Genomic DNA, 20,838 nt, shown 5'->3' with positions numbered 1-20,838 from the left:
CTGCACTATAAAATTCATATTCCGAGGTTGTCTGTGGTTTCCAGGGTGGGGGAGGGGTTAATGAGGGTTGTGTTTCCTGCCTGGGCCTCTGACTTATTCATTCTTTCATGTACTCACTGAGCATGTGTGGGGGCCCTGCTGTGCCTGGCATCCTTCTCCGTCCCAGGGACACAGTGGTAAATGAAACCCCCAGTCCCTCCCCGTGCAGCTTACATTGTAGTGGGTGGACAGATGCGTAGTTAGATACGTAAGGTAGGTAGTGGCAAGCCCTAGGAGAACGGAAGTGAACTGAACTGAAGCAGGCCAGGAGGATAGTGGGGACTCTTTCAGGTAGGGCAGTCAGGGGGGACTGCTTGGAGGAGGAAGCATATGAGCAAAGACCAGCATGAACCAAGAGTGAGAACCAAGTGAATACTTGGGGGATTGGGCTCCTGGCCAAGAGGAGAGTGCACCGGCCCTGTGGTGAGGTCGTGCGTGGCACACTAAAGGGAGCGTGGGGAGGCCAACATGGCTGGCGCTTGGTGAGCTGGGGGAGAGTGGCTGTGGATGAGGCTGAAGAGGGGCGGGTCAGATCACGGTGGGGAGGGGGGGTTGTAGGGTTTGTGCCGAGGATGATGGGAAGCCAGTGGAGGGTTGAGAGGAATGTGACATGAGCTGGTTGTGGTTTCTGTAAGAATCCTCCTGCTTCTGTGCAGAGAAGAGTGTAAAGGAGGGCCGGCGTGCAGTCGGGGCGCCAGCTGTCCAGGGGCGGTAGCCGTGGTTGGGTGGGACGGCGGCCGCGAGGCAGCCAGGTGCAGCTGGCTGCTGGCTGTGGGGTGTCAGAGCAGGGGCTTCAAAATATGTTGGTAAACCCAGCTGACCGACCGACCGACCAACCAACCAATCAATCAACCAACCCTGCTTTTTTTCTAACCATTGGGAGTGTGGAAGGTATTGCTTTTAGGCATTTATGGAAAGATTGCAAGCTTTTGAATTAGAAACCTCTGCCACTTGCCAATTACGGACTTCAGACAAGGTGCTTAATGGCTCTGGCCTTGGTTTCCCCACCTGTAAAATGGAAATAACAGCTACTTTGAAGGGCTGTCATAAGGCTGACAGGATGCCATGTACACATATAAAATCTGCCAAACCCGTGAGCTCGTTAAAGTCTCATTCCCTTCCTTGCTGATCCTTGCACGCTGCGTGCACCAGGCTTTGGGAGTGAGCTGAACAACAGGCGTGACTCAGGCAGAGATGAGCAGGAGAGGGCGGGCCTGAGGCAGGTCAGGGGACAAGACTTCCCATCCCAACCCCGCTCTGCTGGTGGGAAATACTCAGGGTCAGTAATAGCCCAGATTCGGGGTGAAATTACTCCTCCATCTTGGTATTCAAGTAGAAGGAGGTGGCTCCAGATAAATGTTCATTGGTAAGAATATCCCGTGGTGTCTCACAGTGAACCATTAATGGTGAATTGGGTTGTTGTGCTCTGATCTAATGCTGGATGACTGTTGCTGTCATTTTCCATGGGGGTCACTGAGACCCAGACATGTGTGACCATAGCTGGTTAAGGCTGAGGGCTGTGGTTCGCACTGACTGGGCTCTTCCACTCACCTAGCTTATTTCATGACTTTGTATCACTTAGACTTTGCTACAAAAAGAAAAAAAAGCAACCTGAAACATAATGGTTTAAAGCAAAATTTTTTTTAATGTTTATTTATTTTTGAGAGAGTGTGAGCGGGGGAGGGGCAGAGAGAGAGGAAGATACAGAATCTGAAGCAGGCTCCGGGCTCTAAGCTGTCAGCACAGAGCACCACGTGGGGCTCGAACTCACGAACCATGAGATCATGACCTGAGCCGAAGTCAGACGCTCATCTGACTGAGCTGCCCAAGCGCCCCAACAGCAATGGCTTTGGCTGACCGTGTAATTCCACGGGCTGGTGGGGCAGTTCTGATCTGGGCCAGCTCTGCGGATGTCTGCCGGGCTCCCTCACGTGTGCAGGAGGCCTTCACATGGCCTCGCTCACCTGTTTGGCTGTTGGCAGCTGGCTTGGCCCCAGGGGACCCCAGCGGGGCCAGCTCTTCTGCTCCACGGGTCTCTTCCCATGGGATCCTCAGAGCTCCAGAGAGCAGCAACCGGGCAGGGCCCAATGTGCTTGTCAGGTTACTGCTCGTGGCACATCTGTCAGAGTCCCGTCGGCCAGGCCGAGTCCATGACCAAGTGCACAGTCAGCATCAGAGGGACCTTGGCCCCAGGGTGCAGACCCAGGGAGTGTGAGCAGTGCCTCTGCCTCAGTGTCACAGCCTCCGAGGCTTCATCCTGAGGCCCCACTGGCGGGGGTGTAAACACGAATGGAGAGGCTCCGTGTACGCTCCGTGCCGTCCCCCAGCGCTGAGAATGGTGACCCCACAGTTGTCATTATTACTGCTACTATTTTTACTCTCAGTTAATAAGGTATAGATCCCAGATTTGGACCAAGAGTCTGGTATCAAAGGCCCTGCCTGCGAAGAGGAAGGCGAGGTGAGCTGCACATGGGCGTCCGGTCCCCACGGAGGGCCTCCTCGGCAGGTTTGGATGCTACTGCCAGCCTCTCCCACTTGCCGTCCTCTCCAGCTGTTCTGGGGGAGGAACACTTATGGCGCATAATTAGCTGCTCTCTGAATTTCCTTAATTAAAAATAAGCCGGATTTGAAGAGAGATGCCATTTTTGTGAAGCTACCTATTCAAGACAGATGTCTGTTAGACCCCTTTTCTGGAGAGCTTTTCACAAAGAAGCAGAAGAAAAGGAGTAAGAACAAGGAAGGGAGAAAAAACCAGATCCTCTGACTTCTGAATCCTCGGCTGTTGGAGCAGGGCCAAGACATGGACGCGTCATGTTATTTATTCTCCCCAAACCCTGCCAAAGCAGAGACGAGGACTTGCAAGCATTTAAGGTGAGGCAGTCGGTCAGAAAGAAGGGAAAATTGCTGGTCAAGAGATGAATTGACTGTCTGGCTTGTAATAAATAATTTAAAGCTGAGTGATAAGCCCGGAGGCTTTTCAGAAGGCTGCGCTGCTGGAGTGGGGTTTGCAGGCAGTATTTGGAAGCACAGTAGAAACCCAGGATGCCTTCCTGAAGTGTCCATTCTCTAAAGAGCTTGGCGGAAGATAAATAAATAAACAAACACATTTTTGCATTGAAACAAACGTGCTGCAGCAAGATGTCAGAGGCAGGCTCCGTGCAGGTAGTAAAGTCAAAGTGAGAGAGTGCAGAGGTGTTCCGTGCTTGTGGAAGATCGCGTTGGACAGCTTCCTGCCAGGCCTTCCCAGTGCTGCCCACACTCCCACGGGCACAAGTCTCTGTCTGTGCATCAGAGCTCCCTGGTGGGTGGGCTCCCTCCTGCATTAGGGGCTCCCTGGTGGATGGACTCCCTCCTGCATTAGGGGATCCCCTGGTAGATGGACTCCCTCCTGCATTAGGGGATCCCTGGTGAATGGACTCCCTCCTGCATTAGGGGATCCCTGGTGGACAGGCTCCCTGCTGCATTAGGGGCTTCCTGGTAGATGAGCTCCCCACTATAGTAGGGGCTCCCTGGTGGACAAATATGAACAGTAGCATTTAGAGAAGCATATGACATGGAAAGAACATAAAATCAGGGTCAAGGATGTGACTTTAAGTTCTGGTTCTACCACTGACTTGCCAGGTGGCCTTGGGATGATCATTTTACCTCTCTGGGCCCCAGTAATGTCATCTAGAAAATAGGGAGGACTGGACTCTGGTAGCTGAGGTTTCTACCAGCTCTAAAAATCTGCTTTGGCTCCTTTTTGTACTCACCTTAAAGGTACTATCTTGAATAGTCTCTTGAAGCTTCTGGACCTCACCCGCCAATGTAGCTGTGTTGTTTCCTCAGTAAACAACTTCACAGAATAGGAGACTGAAATAAGAGCATAGGGCAGAAACACCGACCCTCCCATCTGGGGTTCAACTCGTGTGTATCATGCCCCAAAGACCTACCCGGTTACATCCTGGCACAGACTCCCAGCAAGGGTGTGGGCTGCTCTTACAAGCAAATTATTTGTTATCTATTATTATTCCACCTGCTTCCCCGAAGATGTCCACATCCGCATCCCTGGAAACTGTGAATTTAGGTTAGGTGGCAAAGGGACTTTGTAGATGTGATTACATTAATGACCTGGAGATGGGGAGTTTGTCCCAGATTATCCAGGTGGGTCCCCTGAGGTCACAGGGGCCCTGATAAGTGGAAGAGGAAGGAGGAGTTAGAGTCAGAGAAAGGATACGTGTGGGTAGAAGCGGTGGCTGCAGTATATATATATATATATTCTGTTTGTATTGTAGATATAAAGAGATAGAAAATTGAAAATAAAATAATAGAAAAGGCAATCCCATAGAAAATCCAAGCTTGTAAATATGGGTCAGCAGTACTGATAAGAACCTAAGAAGATCTGAAGGGAAGAAAGGTTACTAGGGGTAATGAGAGAGGTTTCAGGTAATGAAACGTTCAGCTTGTCAGGAATATAACAACTCTAAATGTGATATGCACTTAACAAAAAGCATCAAAATGTATCAACTGAAAGTGACTATAAACTAAAAATTAGCCAGACTGAAATGAGAAATACTCTCTCAGCGACTAATAAAATGAGTGGACAGAAACATCAGTAGTAGCTAGAAGGTTTGAGCAACACAGTTAATATGAGGTAATTAACATTAATAGTAAATGTTAGGACTGTTAAACACGCATTTCTTTTTAGCTTTCATGGGCCATTTACAAAAGTTGACCATATGTCTAATCTTATACATTCTTGCACCAATAATTTCTTATTTTGTCTTTGGAGCAAGGGAGGAAATCCTTTACTTTCTCTAGGAAGAGTTGGACAAGGGCAATAAATCAGTAGGTTAAAAGATATTTAAATTGGTATGTTTCAGTTAACAGAAATATATAGTATTTCATGTCCTTTTTAAAAATGACGATAATGCAATAAAACTAAAAAGCAACTGATGGAATGGGAAAAGATAGTTGGAAATGACATATCAGATAAAGGGCTAGTATCCAAAATCTAGAAGGAACTCACCAAACTCCACCCCCGAAAAACAATTCAGAGAAACAATTCAGTGAAGAAATGGGCGGAAAACATGAACAGACACTTCTCCAAAGAGGACATCCAGATGGCCAACAAACACATGAAACGATGCTCAGTGTCCCTCATCATCAGGGAAATACAAATCAAAGCCACACTGAGATACCACCTCAAGCCGGTCAGAGTGGCTAAAATGAACAACTCAGGAGACTAGATGCTGGCGAGGATGTGGAGAAACGGGCACCCTCCTACACTGTTGGTGGGAATGTAAACTGGTGCAGCCCCTCTGGAAAACAGTGTGGAGGTTCCTCAAAAAAATTAACAATAGAACTCTCCTATGACCCAGCAGTAGCACTGCTAGGAATTTACCCAAGGGACACAGGAGTGCTGATGCCTAGGGGCACATGTACCCCAATGTTCATAGCAGCACTTTCAACAATAGCCAAAACATGGAAAGAACCTAAGTGTCCATCAACTGATGAATAGATCAAGAAGATGTGGTATATTTATACAATGGAATACTACACAGCAATGAAAAAGAATGAGATCTGGCCATGTGTAGCAACATGGATGGAACTAGAGGGTGTTATGCTGAGCGAAATAAGTCAGGCAGAGAAGGACAGATACCATATGTTTGCACGTATAGGAGGATTAGGAGGAACTTAACGGAGGATCGTGGGGGAGAAGAAGGGAGAAATAGTGGGGGAGAGGGAGGGAGGCAAACCATGAGAGACTCTTGAATACTGAGAACTGAGGGCTGATGGTGGGGGAGAGGGGAAGTGGGGTGATGGGCATGGAGGAGGGCACTTGTTGGTATGAGGACTGGGTGCTGTATAGAAACCAAATTGACAATAAACTATTTAAGAAAAATAGAAGTCGACCATATGATGAGCCATAACGCAAGTCTCAGCACGTCTCAAAGGATTAGAATTAGACTGTTCTCTGATTACAACAGAATGAAGTTAGGAGCTAATTATAAAAGTATAAGTAGAAAGTCTTCATAGGTTTGAAAATTAAGATGTAAGTGACATTACACTCCAGGTAATGAGTGTGTATTTCTGAGTAACCAGAGGGACAAAAAGAAATCACAATGGAAATTTTTAAATACTTTGGATTAAATGATAATAAAGATCTTACATAAGACACGTCAAAATGTGTAGAATACAGCTACGGCCATGCCTTGAGTGAAATATATAACCTCAGATGTGAATGTTTGAGGGAAGGCTAAATGTCAGTAATCCAAGTTTCCATCTCAAGAAATTGGAAAGGGAATTTTCATTGGAGAGCATTAATCAGAGAGACCAAGGTGCATTCTACAAAGGGTTAAGAAAATTGCTAAACCCTTGTGAGACTGTTTATTAAAAGAGAAGGAATTAATAACTAATATTAGAGATTAAATGGATAGCTTCTGAAGCATTAGAGAGATAAGGTATATCGTGATGCGATATTTGAAAACGTAAATAAAGCGTACAAATGCCTCGAAAGAAAAATCTTAACCAATGGTGATGTAAGAAGAAATAGAGTGTCTGAATAGTCCTATTCTATTAAATAAGTTGAACATATAATTAAAAACCTTCCAACAAAGGTGATTCACAGCTTCTTTAAGAGAGAGCAATACTGACTTTATATAAACATTTCCAGGGGGGATACTTCCCAACTCATTTTGTAAGATGAGCATATTGTCAACAACGTATCCTAATAAGAACTTTACAGGGAAAAAAATTACAGGCCAATATCATTAAGGAACATATAAAAATCCTAAGCAAAGACTTAGCAAACAATTTCAACAATAAACAGAACATAAAACATAAAAAGATAATAGGTCAAGAGCTAGCTGAGTTATTCCAGTGACGGAAGATTGGATTAACATTTGAGACTCAATCAAGGTGATTCATCATATTTACAGAATACATTTAAAGACAAAATTATATTGTTTTGATTATTTTGATATGTGCAGAAATGCCATTTGATAATGTTCAATATCCACTTAACGGTAAAAAAAAAATGTAGAAACAACTCTAACCAACTAGGAATAAAAGGAAATTTACTTTAATGAAGGTGGTTTACCCAGACCTACAGCCATCATCATACTCAGTACTAAGATGCTGATAGGTTTGTCCCTGAGCTCAGGAGCAAGACCACAAGATGTATGCTGTCACCACTCTGAGTCAGCATAGCACAAGAGGTCCTAGCTAATGCAATGAGGCAAATAAAAAAAAAGTTTAATGCAGGGTATAAAGATTGAACTAAAACTGTCATCTGTCACAGATGTCATGAATGCATAAAACATCTAAATCTATAAATAAACTTGAGAATGAGTGAGTGGATTTGGCTACCAGGATCTCTGGATAAAATGTAAATCACACTTGTATACTTGTAATACTAAATGCCATTTTATTTCTATACATAAGGTCAATACGCCAAAAGCAAACATATTCTTATGTAGAAAATGAAATTTATAAACTGTACCATTTAAAAGGTTATAAAAACGTTTAGATACCTAAGAATAAGTCTAGTGGGAAATATGCAATTTCTCATCTCATTATTGACACAAAAATCTATAAAATATTATGTGGGAAATATGCAAATTCCCATCTCATTATTGACACAAAAATCTAAATGGGGGGTATTCCATGTTCACAAATTGGAAGACCCCACATTGTAATGAGGTGCCCTCTGTATCGATCTATAGATTCAATACAAACCCAAGCAAATCCAAGCAGGTTTTATAAAATGAAAATTTCTAAAATGTCCATAGGATTGCAAAGTGCTGAGAATTCACGAGATGATCTTCCAGAAAAAAAATGGGAAAACTTAATCTGTTGGATATCAACAGTTACAAAGGTACAGTGGTTCAGACAGTGCAGATTGGTACAAAGAGAGAGAAATACATCAGTGGAATAGAAATGAGACTTCTGAAGCAGAGACATAAGCATACGGACACTTGCCTATGACGAAGGTGTAGCTGGAGAGCTGAAGGGAAGGAATGTCTTTTCAGTAAATGATGTCGGGTGAGTTGGGGTCACCAGTGGTTGGGGATCGCAGCCCCCGGCAGGCTGGTACTTGGCTGTGATTGTGCTGTATGGGAACAGGATCCAGTGGTAGTCTGATGGGGACCACAGACTCTAAGAATGGAGCGGATGTTAATATCCACCTGTGTTTTTATGCTTGGAATATTTTATGTGAAATGTATTTTAAATTGAATGTTTCTATGTATTGCATCTTCTGGAAACATGGATTCCTGGGGGAACTAGGACGGAAAGTAATAATTCCAGCAACCATAAAAGAACCCCTTTTTGCTTATGTGTATGGTCAGGACATTTCTATAGGTATAAGGTAAGTTATTATTGCTACAATGTAAAGCAGAGGCTTATTCAGGAGTTGTTATCTGTATTTTTCTGCTGCTTCTTCTGTTTGGGGAACTGTCTTAGGGATCAAGTTCAGATTGTGCCATCCAAGGTGGCAAAATGCTGCATTTGTATTGATACCCTGACATTTTAATTCTGTTATAAATAAAACTTGGACACTCCTTTGCTTCATATGCCAGTCAGTCCCAAGTAGATTATAGCTCTAAAGATGAGAGGTAAAATCATAAAATCCTGGAAGGTGAAGCAGAATATAATATTTTCACCATCTTAGGACAGTGAAAGATTTCTTAAACAGGACAGGAAGCATTAGTTTAAAGTAAAAGAATTGATAAATTGAACTGCATTAAAATTAAAGGCTTCTTTCTATTCATACAAAAAAAATCACCATTAGTGAAAGGACAAACCGCAGAAAGCAGGAAAATATTTGCAGTGAATGAAATTGACAAAGGGCTCATACACAGAATACACTAAGAATTCTTAGAAATCAATAATAAAAAGAACATTTCTTACAAAAATGGGTAAGAGTGGATCAGGCATCTTCACAAATTACATTAGTCTTCCTCAAAAAGTTAAAAATAGACTTAATCTATGGCCCAGTAATCACACCACTGCGTATTTACCTAAAAAAATACAAAAACCCTAATTCAAAGGGGTACATGCACCCCATGTTTATAGCAGCATTATTTACAATAGCCAAACTATGGAACCAGCCCAAAGTGTCCATCAATAGATGACAGGATAAGGAAGATGTGAGATATCATGGAATATTACCCAGCCATCAGAAAGAATGTTTTGTCATTTGCAACAACATGGATGGAGCTAGAGAGTACTATGCTAAGTGAAATAAGTCAGAGTAAGATGAATACTGTATGATTTCACTCCTTTGCAGAGTTTGAGAAACAAAATAAATGAGCAAAAGAAAAAAGAGAGAGACAAACCAAGAAACAGACTTTTTTTTTTTTTTTACAAATAGTTTATTGTCAAGTTGGTTTCCATATAACACCCAGTGCTCATCCCCACAAGTGCCCCCCTCCGTGTAAATTGGTATGATAATTGGGGACATTGACTTTATCTATTAAAACTGAACATATATAGCTTATGAATTATGATAGCCTCACACATTGGAACACCAGCCAGCAATACAAACGGACAGATTACAGCTACGTGCTCCAACACGGATGCATTTCACATCCATGAGAAACACAAAAGAGAGGAGAGACCAGAGAAACGCATCACCTGTGACTCTGTACACTAATCTTTGGTGACAGCTGCAGGCTGGTGGTGACCTTTGGGGAAAAGGGAGAGGACGGTGGTCCTGAGGAAGCACGCGATGGGGGCTTCTGGGCGGCTGGTATTGTAGGTTGAGTCTTGACCCAGGTGGGAGTTTCACAGGCGTGTGCATTTTGTGATGATTCATTGGACTGCACATGTATTATTTGTGCGATTTAAAAATGTATGTCATATTTCGATCTTGAAAAGTCAAGACTTACAATGTTCAGTAAATGCTTTAGACTGGACTCAAATTTTTCTTTACCCCAGTAGGAAAATGCACATTTCCAGGTATCCCTAGAGTATTTCTTTCAGCATCTCTGATTTCCCTAGAGGATATTTTCCGAGGTCCCTTCTGCTTTTTGAGAGCGAAGAGCTGACAGTCCAATTGGACTGTAATAGGAATCGGGGAGCTAAACTCGTCTGTGGTGGGGGTAGTGTGCCCCTGACTGCTCCTTGCACACCCTCAGGCCGTGCACCCTGAAGAAGGGGAAGGCCTTTTAGAAGTTGTAGTGGGCCCGGTGCATTGGCCCACAAACTGTGTGATGTTTTAGGTAAGAGGCATGCTGCCCTCTGCTCACTTCTCAGAGTCTCTGCTCCCCATCTGACTGCCCCGGGGTGGGGACCTGTTCCCATAGACCACAGTTGTAACCAAGGACCAGCCTGCTGGGGTCCTCAACTCCCAATCGCTGGCATCTGCTGACCTCTGCCTTTCTGAGCCGGGATTAAATAAAAAACAGTAGAGCAGTAGTGGGTGGGGACCCTTTCAACACATGATATGTTTCTTATTTATTTATTTATTTATTCAGAGTAGGGGAGGGGCAGAAAGAGAAGGAGAGAGAGAGAGAGTAGTGGAGGGGCAGAGAGAGAGAGAGAGAGGGAGAGAGGGAGAATCCCAAGCAGGCTCCACAACATTAGCTCAGAGCCTGACACAGGGCTCAGACCCTCGTGCCTGGAGATCGTGATCTGAGCCGAAATCAAGAGTCTGACCTTAACCAGCTGAACCACCCAGGCATGGTAATCAGCATGTGGCTGTCCCCGGTCTGGCGCTGCTGGCACTGTGCTCTCAGGGAGCTTCATTGTGGCTGCAGGTGGGGAAACAGGCGGTAAAGTAAATGCCAAACAGGAAGCACGCAGAAAGCACTGAGCACTTGGAGCAGCCAGGACTGGATGCGGAGACAAAGAGTCGGGGAAGGGGTCGATTTCAGCAGGTGGTCAGGGAAGGCCTCAGTGAGGAGGTGTGCTAGCCCTCCGGGGGCGGGCCTCAAACAACAGAGATCACTGCTATCAGATTTGGGAGGCCAGAAGCCCAGCATCAAGGTGCAGGCAGGCCTTGTTCCTCCTGGACGCTCTGAGGGCGAATCTGTTCCCTGCTCTGCCCTCCAGGCATCTGGCAGCTGCCCCTACCCCTTGGCCTTCCCTGGCTGGTGTCACTCTTGTCCCCGTCCCCATCTACATGTGGCCTCCTTCTCTGTATCTTCACATGGCCTCTTATAAGGACAACAGTCATTGAATTTAGGACCCGCCCTTATCCCGTATGACGTCTCCTAAACTTGAGTACATCTGCAAACACCTTCCAAATGAGGTCGCTCTGCTGGGGGGTTGGTAAGACAGGAAGCATAGGAGGAAACCCGTAAGCTGTTCTGAGGCTGTGACAGCTAAGGTCCCAGATAAACAGAGAAGCAAAGGCCAATATCCTACAGTCAGAACAGCCTGCACCGTTCAGCAAACCCCAGGGCTGGGGCCCCTGGGGAGGAAGAGTGGCAAGGGCTGGGGGTCGTAGGTCGAGAGAGGCCACCCAGGGGTGTGGGATGCCTGGTGCAGCACTAAGGGCCTTGGATGACCTCTCCCTGGTTTGCCTGGGGCTCTGGGTGTTTCCGGGTCACAGGACTTCCAGTGCTAAACCCAGGACAGTCCCCAGCAAACTGACTTGGTGGCTTTCATGTAGACCACCTCCTCATTCAGCACTGGTTTAGCCACCAGCATCGCATTTTGCTGTGTCATTTTGCAGCTGGGAGGTAAGAACAGCCACATTTATTGACAGCTTACTGTGTGCAGGCCCTCTGCAGAGCGTTTCACGTACATCTCACCTGTGCATAGCACTTGTGCAAAGGGGGTATAATTACTGTCCCAGCTGTGGCTGCTTGCCCTTCACCGCCACCACGCTGCCTCTTTCCCACCGGCTCCATCATGTCCTCATTCATGTTTTGAGAGGTGATTAGCCCCAGCGGGAAGAAGAGCATCAGGGAAAGGAAACTGACAGCTTTTTAAGTGCCTACCAAATGACCACACGTGAGGCAGGAGCCTTACATGTAATAATTTCGTTCCCACTGCAACAGAAATACACAGCAGTGGTTACCCTAATTTTATAGATGAGGAACTGGAGACTAGGAGAAGCTAACTGACTTGATCAAAGTCACCTGGTGAAGAAGCCAGGGCTCTGGGACATGAGTCCTGGTGCGTTTCCCCTAAGCAACAAGGTGGCAGGCTGGTCCGTGGCCAGCCAGTGTTTCCACACGGCCAGCTGCTTTCAACGTGTGTATTTTGGATAAAAATTCAAATACCATCTGGTGTATGTTGTGACTTTGCAGATAATTCCCATTTCTTTGTACCTTAAGCACGTTTGCCTTTCTGGTGAGGAAGGAAAAGTTATTCTGGGCTGAGATGCAGTGAAAGAGATCCTCAACTTATAAACGGGCCACCTATCTCCTCTCCTAATTTTTTTATTTACTTATTTTTTTATGTTTATTTTTGATAGAGACAGAGAGAGAGGGAGACACAGAATCTGGAGCAGAATCCAGGCTCTGAGCTGTCAGCACAGAGCCTCTCGTGGGGCTCAAACCCACGAACCGAGAGATCATGACATGAGCTGAAGTCAGACGCTTAACTGACTGAGCCACCCAGGCAGCCCCCTTAACTTGACTTTTAAAGGAAGGGCCTCTCTGATGGCTAGCAACTGGGGTGAATTAAGCTTAACTTGAAGCACACTGATTAGTACCTAAAGTATGTCAGGAGATGCTGGAGGCATGGGGAGGCCAGGGCAGGAAAGAAATGTTTGATGCGCTCACAGTCTGGTGAAAAATTGGGCCATAAGAATGAGTGCTGTCTGCACAGTGAGTGAAGAACTGACTCTCCCAACCGCCCGCTGAGGTTAGGGTCAGTTCTTCTCCCCATCTGCAGAAAGGGAAACTGAGACCTCGAGACGCTAACTTCCCCACCCAGGGCCTCACCACCTGTAAGTTACAGGGACTCTTCCCAGGAGGCAGTGTGGCTCTGGAGTGCGCTGTCTGTGTTCCAAACGAGCCATGAGCCTGTGATAACTGCATGTATAGCCCTTTGTAGGCCTGTAAAGGGTTTTGAGAACAGCCCTGCCCAGGTACACGTGGAAAACTGGGTTTCTTGAAACTGACAAGCACTCTACAAAATGCTGTAAAATGAGTATAATAGTATCTACGCTACCGGAGTCCCATGATTTACATAAGGAGGCACTGTTAGCTGGTGGGAGAAGCTCAAGTTCTAGAATCAGAGAACTGATCTATTGGGCAAAATAATCTCTTTGGGCACCTCTGGATGTCACTTGGCGGCTTGGGAAAGTTACTCCATTTGTGCCTCAGTTTCCTCATATTTAGAATAAGGATAAAAATAGTACAATTACTTCAATGGGTTATTATAAAAATATGTGCGTTAATGAATGTAAAGAGATAAGAAGGATCCCTGCTACTTGGGAAGCTCTAGGTATGTCGGCTATTAAACACCACCATTACGATCTACTACCACCACCTCCACCATCATTACCACCATCACCACCATCACCACCACCACTACCATCTCCATCACCGTCACCATTACCAGCACCATCGACCGCTACCACCTTCATCACCACCACCACCACCACCACCATCACCACCACCACTACCATCTCCATCACCATCACCATTACCAGCACCATCGACCGCTACCACCTTCATCACCACCACCATCACCACCACCGCCACCATCATCATCCATTTCCCCTTCTGTGAAATCTGCCTCCAGCCACACCTTCTGGATTAAACACTACAGGGCACGTTAAAGCACTGGCAGTTTGTGCACAATGCTGGGGCAAGTGCTGTGGCTACAGCACTCTACGCTGCTCTTGTGAGCACGTGGCAGAGGGAGGGGCTCTGACCAGTGTCTCCCAAGGAAGACAGCCCTCTCACAGCCGCCATGCTTCCTTCACAGGCATCGCCCTCAGCGTGCTCCCCATGTACCTGAACGAGATCTCGCCCAAGGGGATCCGTGGCGCCCTGGGGCAGGTGACCGCCATCTTCATCTGCATTGGCGTGTTCTCGGGGCAGCTGCTGGGCCTGCCTGAGCTGCTGGGGAAGGTAAGTGCTGCTCGCCGGCCAACCACCTCCATTCTCCCGTGGTGCCACGCCCTCAGCTCCCCATGTCCCTTCCAAGGCCAAGGGCAGTCAGAGGTGAGCCCTTCCTCCAAAGGCTTGTGCCTGGAGTTCCGGAGCACGCGGGCCTCTCACTCATTATTGGAGGACAGTTGTCGAGTCCCTGTGACCGCAATTGATTTTTTGTTGTTTTTCAGAACGTAAAGAGTATGTAACAAATGCAAACCTTAACAGAATGTTCAGATCCACCCACCCGATAGCTGTTGTCAGCGGCTCAATTTGTATTCATTTGAGCTTTTCTCTTTGCTTCTACAAACTTGCATAAACGTATATAGTTGTTGCTTTTTTTTAAATGGAACCGTGCCACACACACATTGTTCTGCAACTTGCTGTTTTCATTTGTTTGGGGCATCTTTCCAACATGTTTTGCTTTGCTCTACCTCACTCTTTCTTTCCTGCATAAATACGTAGTGGTACAGTCTTCTGGTTTGGGAAGCAGGAGGGCCTGACTTTGAATCCCAGTTCAACGGTTGACTTGCTGTGTGGCCTTGGCAAGGAGGAAGGCCTCCCCCAGGTTGGCGTGGGGGAGGGGGTGGTAAGGGAGGGGAGGACCTGCAGAGACAGGGGACAGGCTCGGAGGCTGTGGCTCTGTCTCTAGGAAGAGGTGAGGGGATGGAGTTCACAGCCCTGCTGCCAGAGTGTGCTGCCAGCATGATGGAGGAGAGCGTGGTCTCCCGCAGGCGATGGAAAGTTCGCGGGATCACTGGTGATGGGGGGGTGTCCGCCGCCCACCACGGTCTGGCGCTTGGACAGAGCACAGCTGACCAGCCCCGTGAGCTGCACCCCTGCAGGAGGCCAGCAACAGGAGCACACAGGACAATGCACACGTCACACTGTGCTTATTTTTCATGCCATCCCGATCCTAAGGGCTGCTGTGCGAGCAGCTCGCCTCTGCAGCTGTGGGGTGGAAGCAGACAGAGCTGAGGTTAGACCTGACTCGTAGTGGAAACCAGCAGCCGGGTCTGCTTCCAGAGCCACGCATGGGGCGTGTCTCACACAGCTAAGAAGGGACATGCTGGGTCCTCTGGGAGTGTGAGCCAGCCCCCGACACTGATTCTCATGTGCACGTCCTTCCCGCACATGGAGCAGCTCTCTGATACTAGCTGGGCACCCTGTGATTCAACTCAATTCCGACACCATCTACCTGCACATAGCGTCAGACCCCACAGGGTAAGGGCTCAGTCCCACAAGACTGTCCCCAGTTCCAATGCCAATTGCAAATCCAGGTTGTCACCAGCGCTTCTGACTGGCCAGCCATAAATCAGTGGTTCCTACGAACTTCTCCTTCAGTTGGGTTAATTTACTAGAACAGCTCACAGAACACAGGGCCTGATCTACTCACGCGATTACTGGCTTATTACAAAAGGGTAGAACTCAGAACAGCCAGATGAAGGAGACATGCAGAAAAGGCAGGGGCGGGGCGGGGAGCTTCCCTGCTCCCTCCAGGACGTCCCTCTCCCAGAATCTCCACGTGTTTATCAACCAACGTGGAAACTCTCAGAACCCCATCCTTTTGGGGTTTTGTGGAGGCTTCGTTGCGTAGGAATGGTTGATTAGACCATTGGCCCTTAGTGACCGAACTCCATCCCCATCCTCTCCCCTCCCTGGAAGGTTGGTGTCATGTGGTTGGCTCCAGGGACATCCAGCCCCCATCTTTAGGTGCCTTCCAAAGTCACTCCATTAACATGAAAGCGGGTGTGGGTTAAAGGAGCTTGTTATGTTTATCACGACACCTTTATTACTCTTGTCTCAGGAAGTTCCGAGGGTTTTGGGAGTTCTATGCTAGAAATGGGCTGAAGACCAAACACATGTTTCTTTTTATAAATCACAGTAAGAGCTTAGGTTGGGAGAATACTGTGCCCCTTTATGCCTTACCCTTAATAAGCCCAGAGTCAGCCCCTGCCTCATTCAGGGAAGGTTTTATAAAGCTGAGGAATCAAATATGATAAAGTTATGGGAGCTGGATGGCATTTATCACTTAAAAATGTTTAGGGGGCACCTGGGTGGCTCAGTCAGTTGAGCATCCGACTTCAGCTCCGGTCACAATCTCGCAGTTCATGAGTTTGAGCCTTGCATCGAGCTCTGTGCTGACAGCTCAGAGCCTGCAGCCTCCTTCAAATTCTACGTCTTCCTCTCCCTGCCTGTCCCCTGCTTGTGCTCTGTCTCTCTCTTTCTCTGTCTCTCTCTCTCTCAATAATAAATAAAAACATTAAAAAATGTTTCTGAATGTTTGCTAACACTTCTTATTGTGGTAAAATATCCATAAGTTTTACCATTTTCACCATTTTGACGTGTATGGTTCCATAGCATCACATATGACTTTTTCTCCTTCACCTGATCCAGGTCACTTCAGAAGCATCTGCTTCTGATCTCTTGGCATCAACCCTTTGGAGTTATTAGGGCCATGATTTTTTTCTCTTTTGCGAAAGCAGAACAATGCACACTTAACATTTGTGGTTGCCACATGCATGGTGATTTCTATTATTAGTGCAAGCAGGTGAGAAAGAGTCTCCTTACCAAAGTGAAATCCCACATTAAAGAAGCTCTTTTGCTTTTTTGTTTTTAAAATATTTAAAATTCAGAGAGTCAACATTATGTGTGTGACAAAAATAGAAACAATGTAATGATCACAGCGTCTGTTCCTTACACGTAGGAACGTATTTTAACGTCAGCAGATAGACCTGTTGTCCTCCCAGACTGAACAAGTAAATAAGCATCTGCCTCAATAGAGGACAAGCTTTTCTCTTTCAAGGGGAGTTCCAATTCCTCTTCGGACTCCTCTCTCATAAATCAGTGTTGGGTCCTGTCTGCCGCCGGGTCGGGGTCCTGTCTCAGCTCAGGCTGCTATAAAACACCACAGGCCGGGCGGCTTGAGAACAAGAGAACTCTTCTGCACGTTGCTGTCCAGTTTTCCCAGCACCATTTGCCAAAGAAACGGTCTTTTTTCCATCGGATACTCTCTCCTGCATTGTCAAAGATTAGTTGGCATTATACTTGTGGGTCCACTTCTGGGTTTTCTCTTCTATTCCATTGGTTGTGTGTCTGTTTTTGTGCCAATACCATACTGTCTTGATGATGACAGCTTTGTAGTAGAGGCTAAAGTCTGGGATGGTGATGCCTCCCATTTTGGTTTTCTTCTTCAATATTACTTTGGCTATTCGGGGTCTTTTGTGGTTCCATACAAATTTTAGGATGGTTTGTTCTAGTTTTCAGAAGTATGCTGGTGCAATTTTGATTGGGGTAGCATTGAATGTGTAGATTGCTTTGGGTAGTATTGATATTTTAACAATATTTATTCTCCCAACCATGAGCATGGAATGTTTTTCTATTTCTTTGTGTCTTCTTCAATTTCCTTCATAAGTTTTCTATAGTTTTCATCATACAGATCTCTTATATCTTTGGTTAGGTTTATTCCTAAGTATTTTATGGTTTTTTGTGCAGTTGTGAATGGGATCAGTTTCTTGATTTCTCTTTCTGTTGCTTCATTGTTGGTGTATAAAAATGCAACCGATTTCTGTACATTGATTTTGTATCCTGCGACTTTGCTGAGTTCATGAATCAGGTCTAGGAGTCTTTGGTGGAGTCTTTCAGGTTTTCCATGTAGAGGATCATGTCGTCTGCCAACAGTGAAAGTTTAATTTCTTCTTTGCTAGTTTTGATGCCTTTTATTTTATTTTGATGTCTGATTACTGATGCTAGGACTTCCAACACCATGTTAACAGACCACTTTCTCACACCATACACAAAAATAAACTCAAAATGGATGAAAAACCTAAATGTGAGACAGGAAACCATCAAAACCCTAGAGGAGAAAGCAGGCAACAATCTCTTCGACTGTGGCTGCAGCAATTTCTTACTCAACACATCTTCAAAGACAAAGGAATTAAAAGCGAAAATGAACTATTGGGACCTCATCAAGATTAAAAGCTTCTGCACTGCAAAGGAAATAATCAACAAAACTAAAAGGCAACTGATGGAATAGGAAAAGTTAGTTGCAAATGACATATCAGATAAAGGGCTAGTATCCAAAATCTCTAAAGAACTTACCAAACTCCATACCCGATAAACAATCCAGTGAGGAAATGGGCAGAATAGACACTTTTCTAAAGAGGACATCCAGATGGCCAACAGACAAATGGAACGATGCTCAGCGTCCCTCATCATCAGGGAAATGCACATCAAAGCCACACTGAGAAACCACCTCACACTGGTCAGAGTGGCTAAAACAAACAAATCAGGAAATGACAGATGCTGCGAGGATGTGGAGAAACAGGAACCCTCTTGCACTGCTGGTGGGAATGCAAACTGGTGCAGCCGCTCTGGAAAACAGTATGGAGGCTCCTCAAAAAATGAACAACAGAACTCCCCTATGACCCAGCAATAGCACTGCTAGGAATTTACCCAAGGGATACAGGAGTGCTGTTGCCTAGGGGCACATGTACCCCAGTGTTCATAGCAGCACTCTCAACAATAGCCAAATCATGGAAAGAGTCTAAATGTCCATCAACTGATGAATGGATCAAGAAGATGTGGTTTATCTGTACAATGGAATACTACATGGCAATGAGAAAGAATGAAATCTTTCATGGATGGAACTGGAAGGTATTATGCTGAGTGAAGTAAGTCAGAGAAGGACAGATATCATGTTTTTATTCATTTGTGGATCTTGAGAAACTTAACAGAAGACCATGGGGGAGGGGAAGGGGAAAAAACAGTTACAAACAGAGAGGGAGGGAAAACCATAAGAGACTCTTTGTTACAGAGAACAAACTGAGGGTTGGGGGAGGGAAGGGAAAATGGGTGATGGGCGTTGAGGAGGGCACTTGTTGGGATGAGCACTGGGTGTTATATGGAAGCCAATTTGACAATAAATTATATTTAAGAGAGAGAGAGAACAAGAGAACTTACTCCTTGCAGTTCTAGAGGGAAGTCTCAGATCAGGATGTCAGTGCGAGCAGGTTCTGGTGAGGGCTCGCTTCCTACTTCATGGATGGCTGCCTTCTCTGTGTCCTTAAATGGGGAGACACAACCTCTTTTTCATGTCTTTTTGCATAAAGACATGAATCCTATTGGGTGGGAGGCTCCACTCTCATGACCTAATCAGCTCCCAGAGGGTCCATTCCTAACATCATCACCTCGGGGTGAGGTTTCAACATGTGAAGTTTGGGGGACACCATCCACAGCAGGCCCTTCGGTCTTCCGTGAACCTGCGTCTTCTCCCGTTATTCACTCCCTCCTTCACTCGTTCAGCACATTCTGGAATACCGAGTTGGATGCTGGAACTGAAGCTTTGGGCACGTCCACGAGCGGGGCCTATTCTGCATCTTTATGATGCTCACAGTCCGCATGGACTGTGTGACCCTGGGTGGGTCACATCCACAAGCCAGAGGCCCCCTTGGAGGCAGGCATGCTTGCAGGTCCCCAGGCTCCATCCAGCACCACTTCCTCGGGGGAACAGCTCTGACAAACAGTGACACTGTGCAGCACGTCCCCAGAACCTACACCCTGTGCATGTACCCATCCCATGCTATTACTTCTGTTGGCTTCAGCTTCTTTTCCCTCCATAGATCTTGTCTTATGGCCATGTGCGTGCATGAGATCCAGAGGTTTGCACGATTATTCACTCATCCAGCAAATGTTTAGACCGCTGCTGTGTGCCATCTGTGGGACTGGTTCCTGGTGGTGGTGCACAGAGGTCAGGCTAGTTCTTGACCTTGGGGAGTTCACAGGAAAGACAAGTAAGCACAGGTCAGCAGTATGATGGGGGGAAGGTAGAGCACTATCCTAGAGCAGGGTGCCAGGAATGGTTGGTTTTCCTGTAAGAAGTGACATTTAAACTCATGCCTTGAGGACTGATAGGACTTAACCCAGGCCAGGGCAGAAGTGGGAGAGTGTTTCAGGCCGAGGGGACAGTATAAGTAAGTGAAGGCCCTGGCATTTGTCCAGAGGCAAAGCCTCAGGGGACTAGAGCATTGAGAGGGGGAGGGTGGAGGGCCCTGAGGACCACACACCGTGAGTACCGTGAAGGGCAGGTAAGATGAAGGGGTTCAGTGGGCCTGGGGTGGCTGGGGGTACATGCCTTGTTCAGTGAGAGCAGCTGTCACTGTTCCCGTGACAGATACTGGGCTACAGGTGATAGGTTTTCTGGTTTTCAAAACAAATTAGAATCCAGGTATTCATGTCATATTTCTTGATTTTTTAAAAACTTATTTTGAGAGAGTGAGCAGGGGAGGGGCACAGAGAGAGGGAGAGAGAGCAAATCCCAAGCAGGCTTTGTGCTGCCAGCACAGAGCCAGACGCGGGGCTTGTTCCCACGAACCGTCATATCATGACCTGAGCAGAAACCAAGAGTTGGACGCTCAATGGACTGAGCCACCCAGGCGCCCCTATTTCTTGATTTTTAAATATTAGGAACCAGTTGACCTTGAAAAAAAGCCTCGCATTTGTGGGCTGGGTCCTGCATCGTGGGCCACTTTTCCCACACCTTGATGAGGAGCGTGGGCCCTGGAGGCTTCTCTTTATCCAGGAGCACTGAGCCATCCTCCACCAGTGGATGTAGGATAAGATGTGCACTTAAAAAAAAAAAAAAGACTTGGGCCACCGCGTGCAGAACATCGGGGATCCTAGCCAAACCCAGAGACACCGCGCTGGCCCAGTGGGGGGACAGGAGCTTGGATTCGAGAAGTGGCGGGAGATCAGTGGACAC

General features: G+C 46.4%; 1 protein-coding gene across 3 annotated transcripts in view; it reads left to right on the top strand.

The window, feature by feature from the left end:
* The window catches only part of SLC2A9 (solute carrier family 2 member 9), a 246,081-nt gene that overhangs the window by 85,915 nt on the left and 139,328 nt on the right, over positions 1–20,838 (top strand). For all 3 annotated transcript variants that reach the window (XM_077750505.1, XM_077750504.1, XM_077750503.1), the window contains one exon: positions 13,912–14,057. In XM_077750505.1, the coding sequence (XP_077606631.1) occupies positions 13,912–14,057 (146 nt within the window). The remainder of the gene's footprint in view (positions 1–13,911; positions 14,058–20,838) is intronic.

Source organism: Crocuta crocuta, unplaced genomic scaffold (genome assembly GCF_008692635.1).
Source record: "Crocuta crocuta isolate KB4526 unplaced genomic scaffold, BGI_CrCroc_1.0 scaffold179, whole genome shotgun sequence".
Taxonomy (NCBI): Eukaryota; Metazoa; Chordata; class Mammalia; order Carnivora; family Hyaenidae; genus Crocuta; species Crocuta crocuta.
This window is presented reverse-complemented; position numbering and strand designations above follow the sequence as displayed.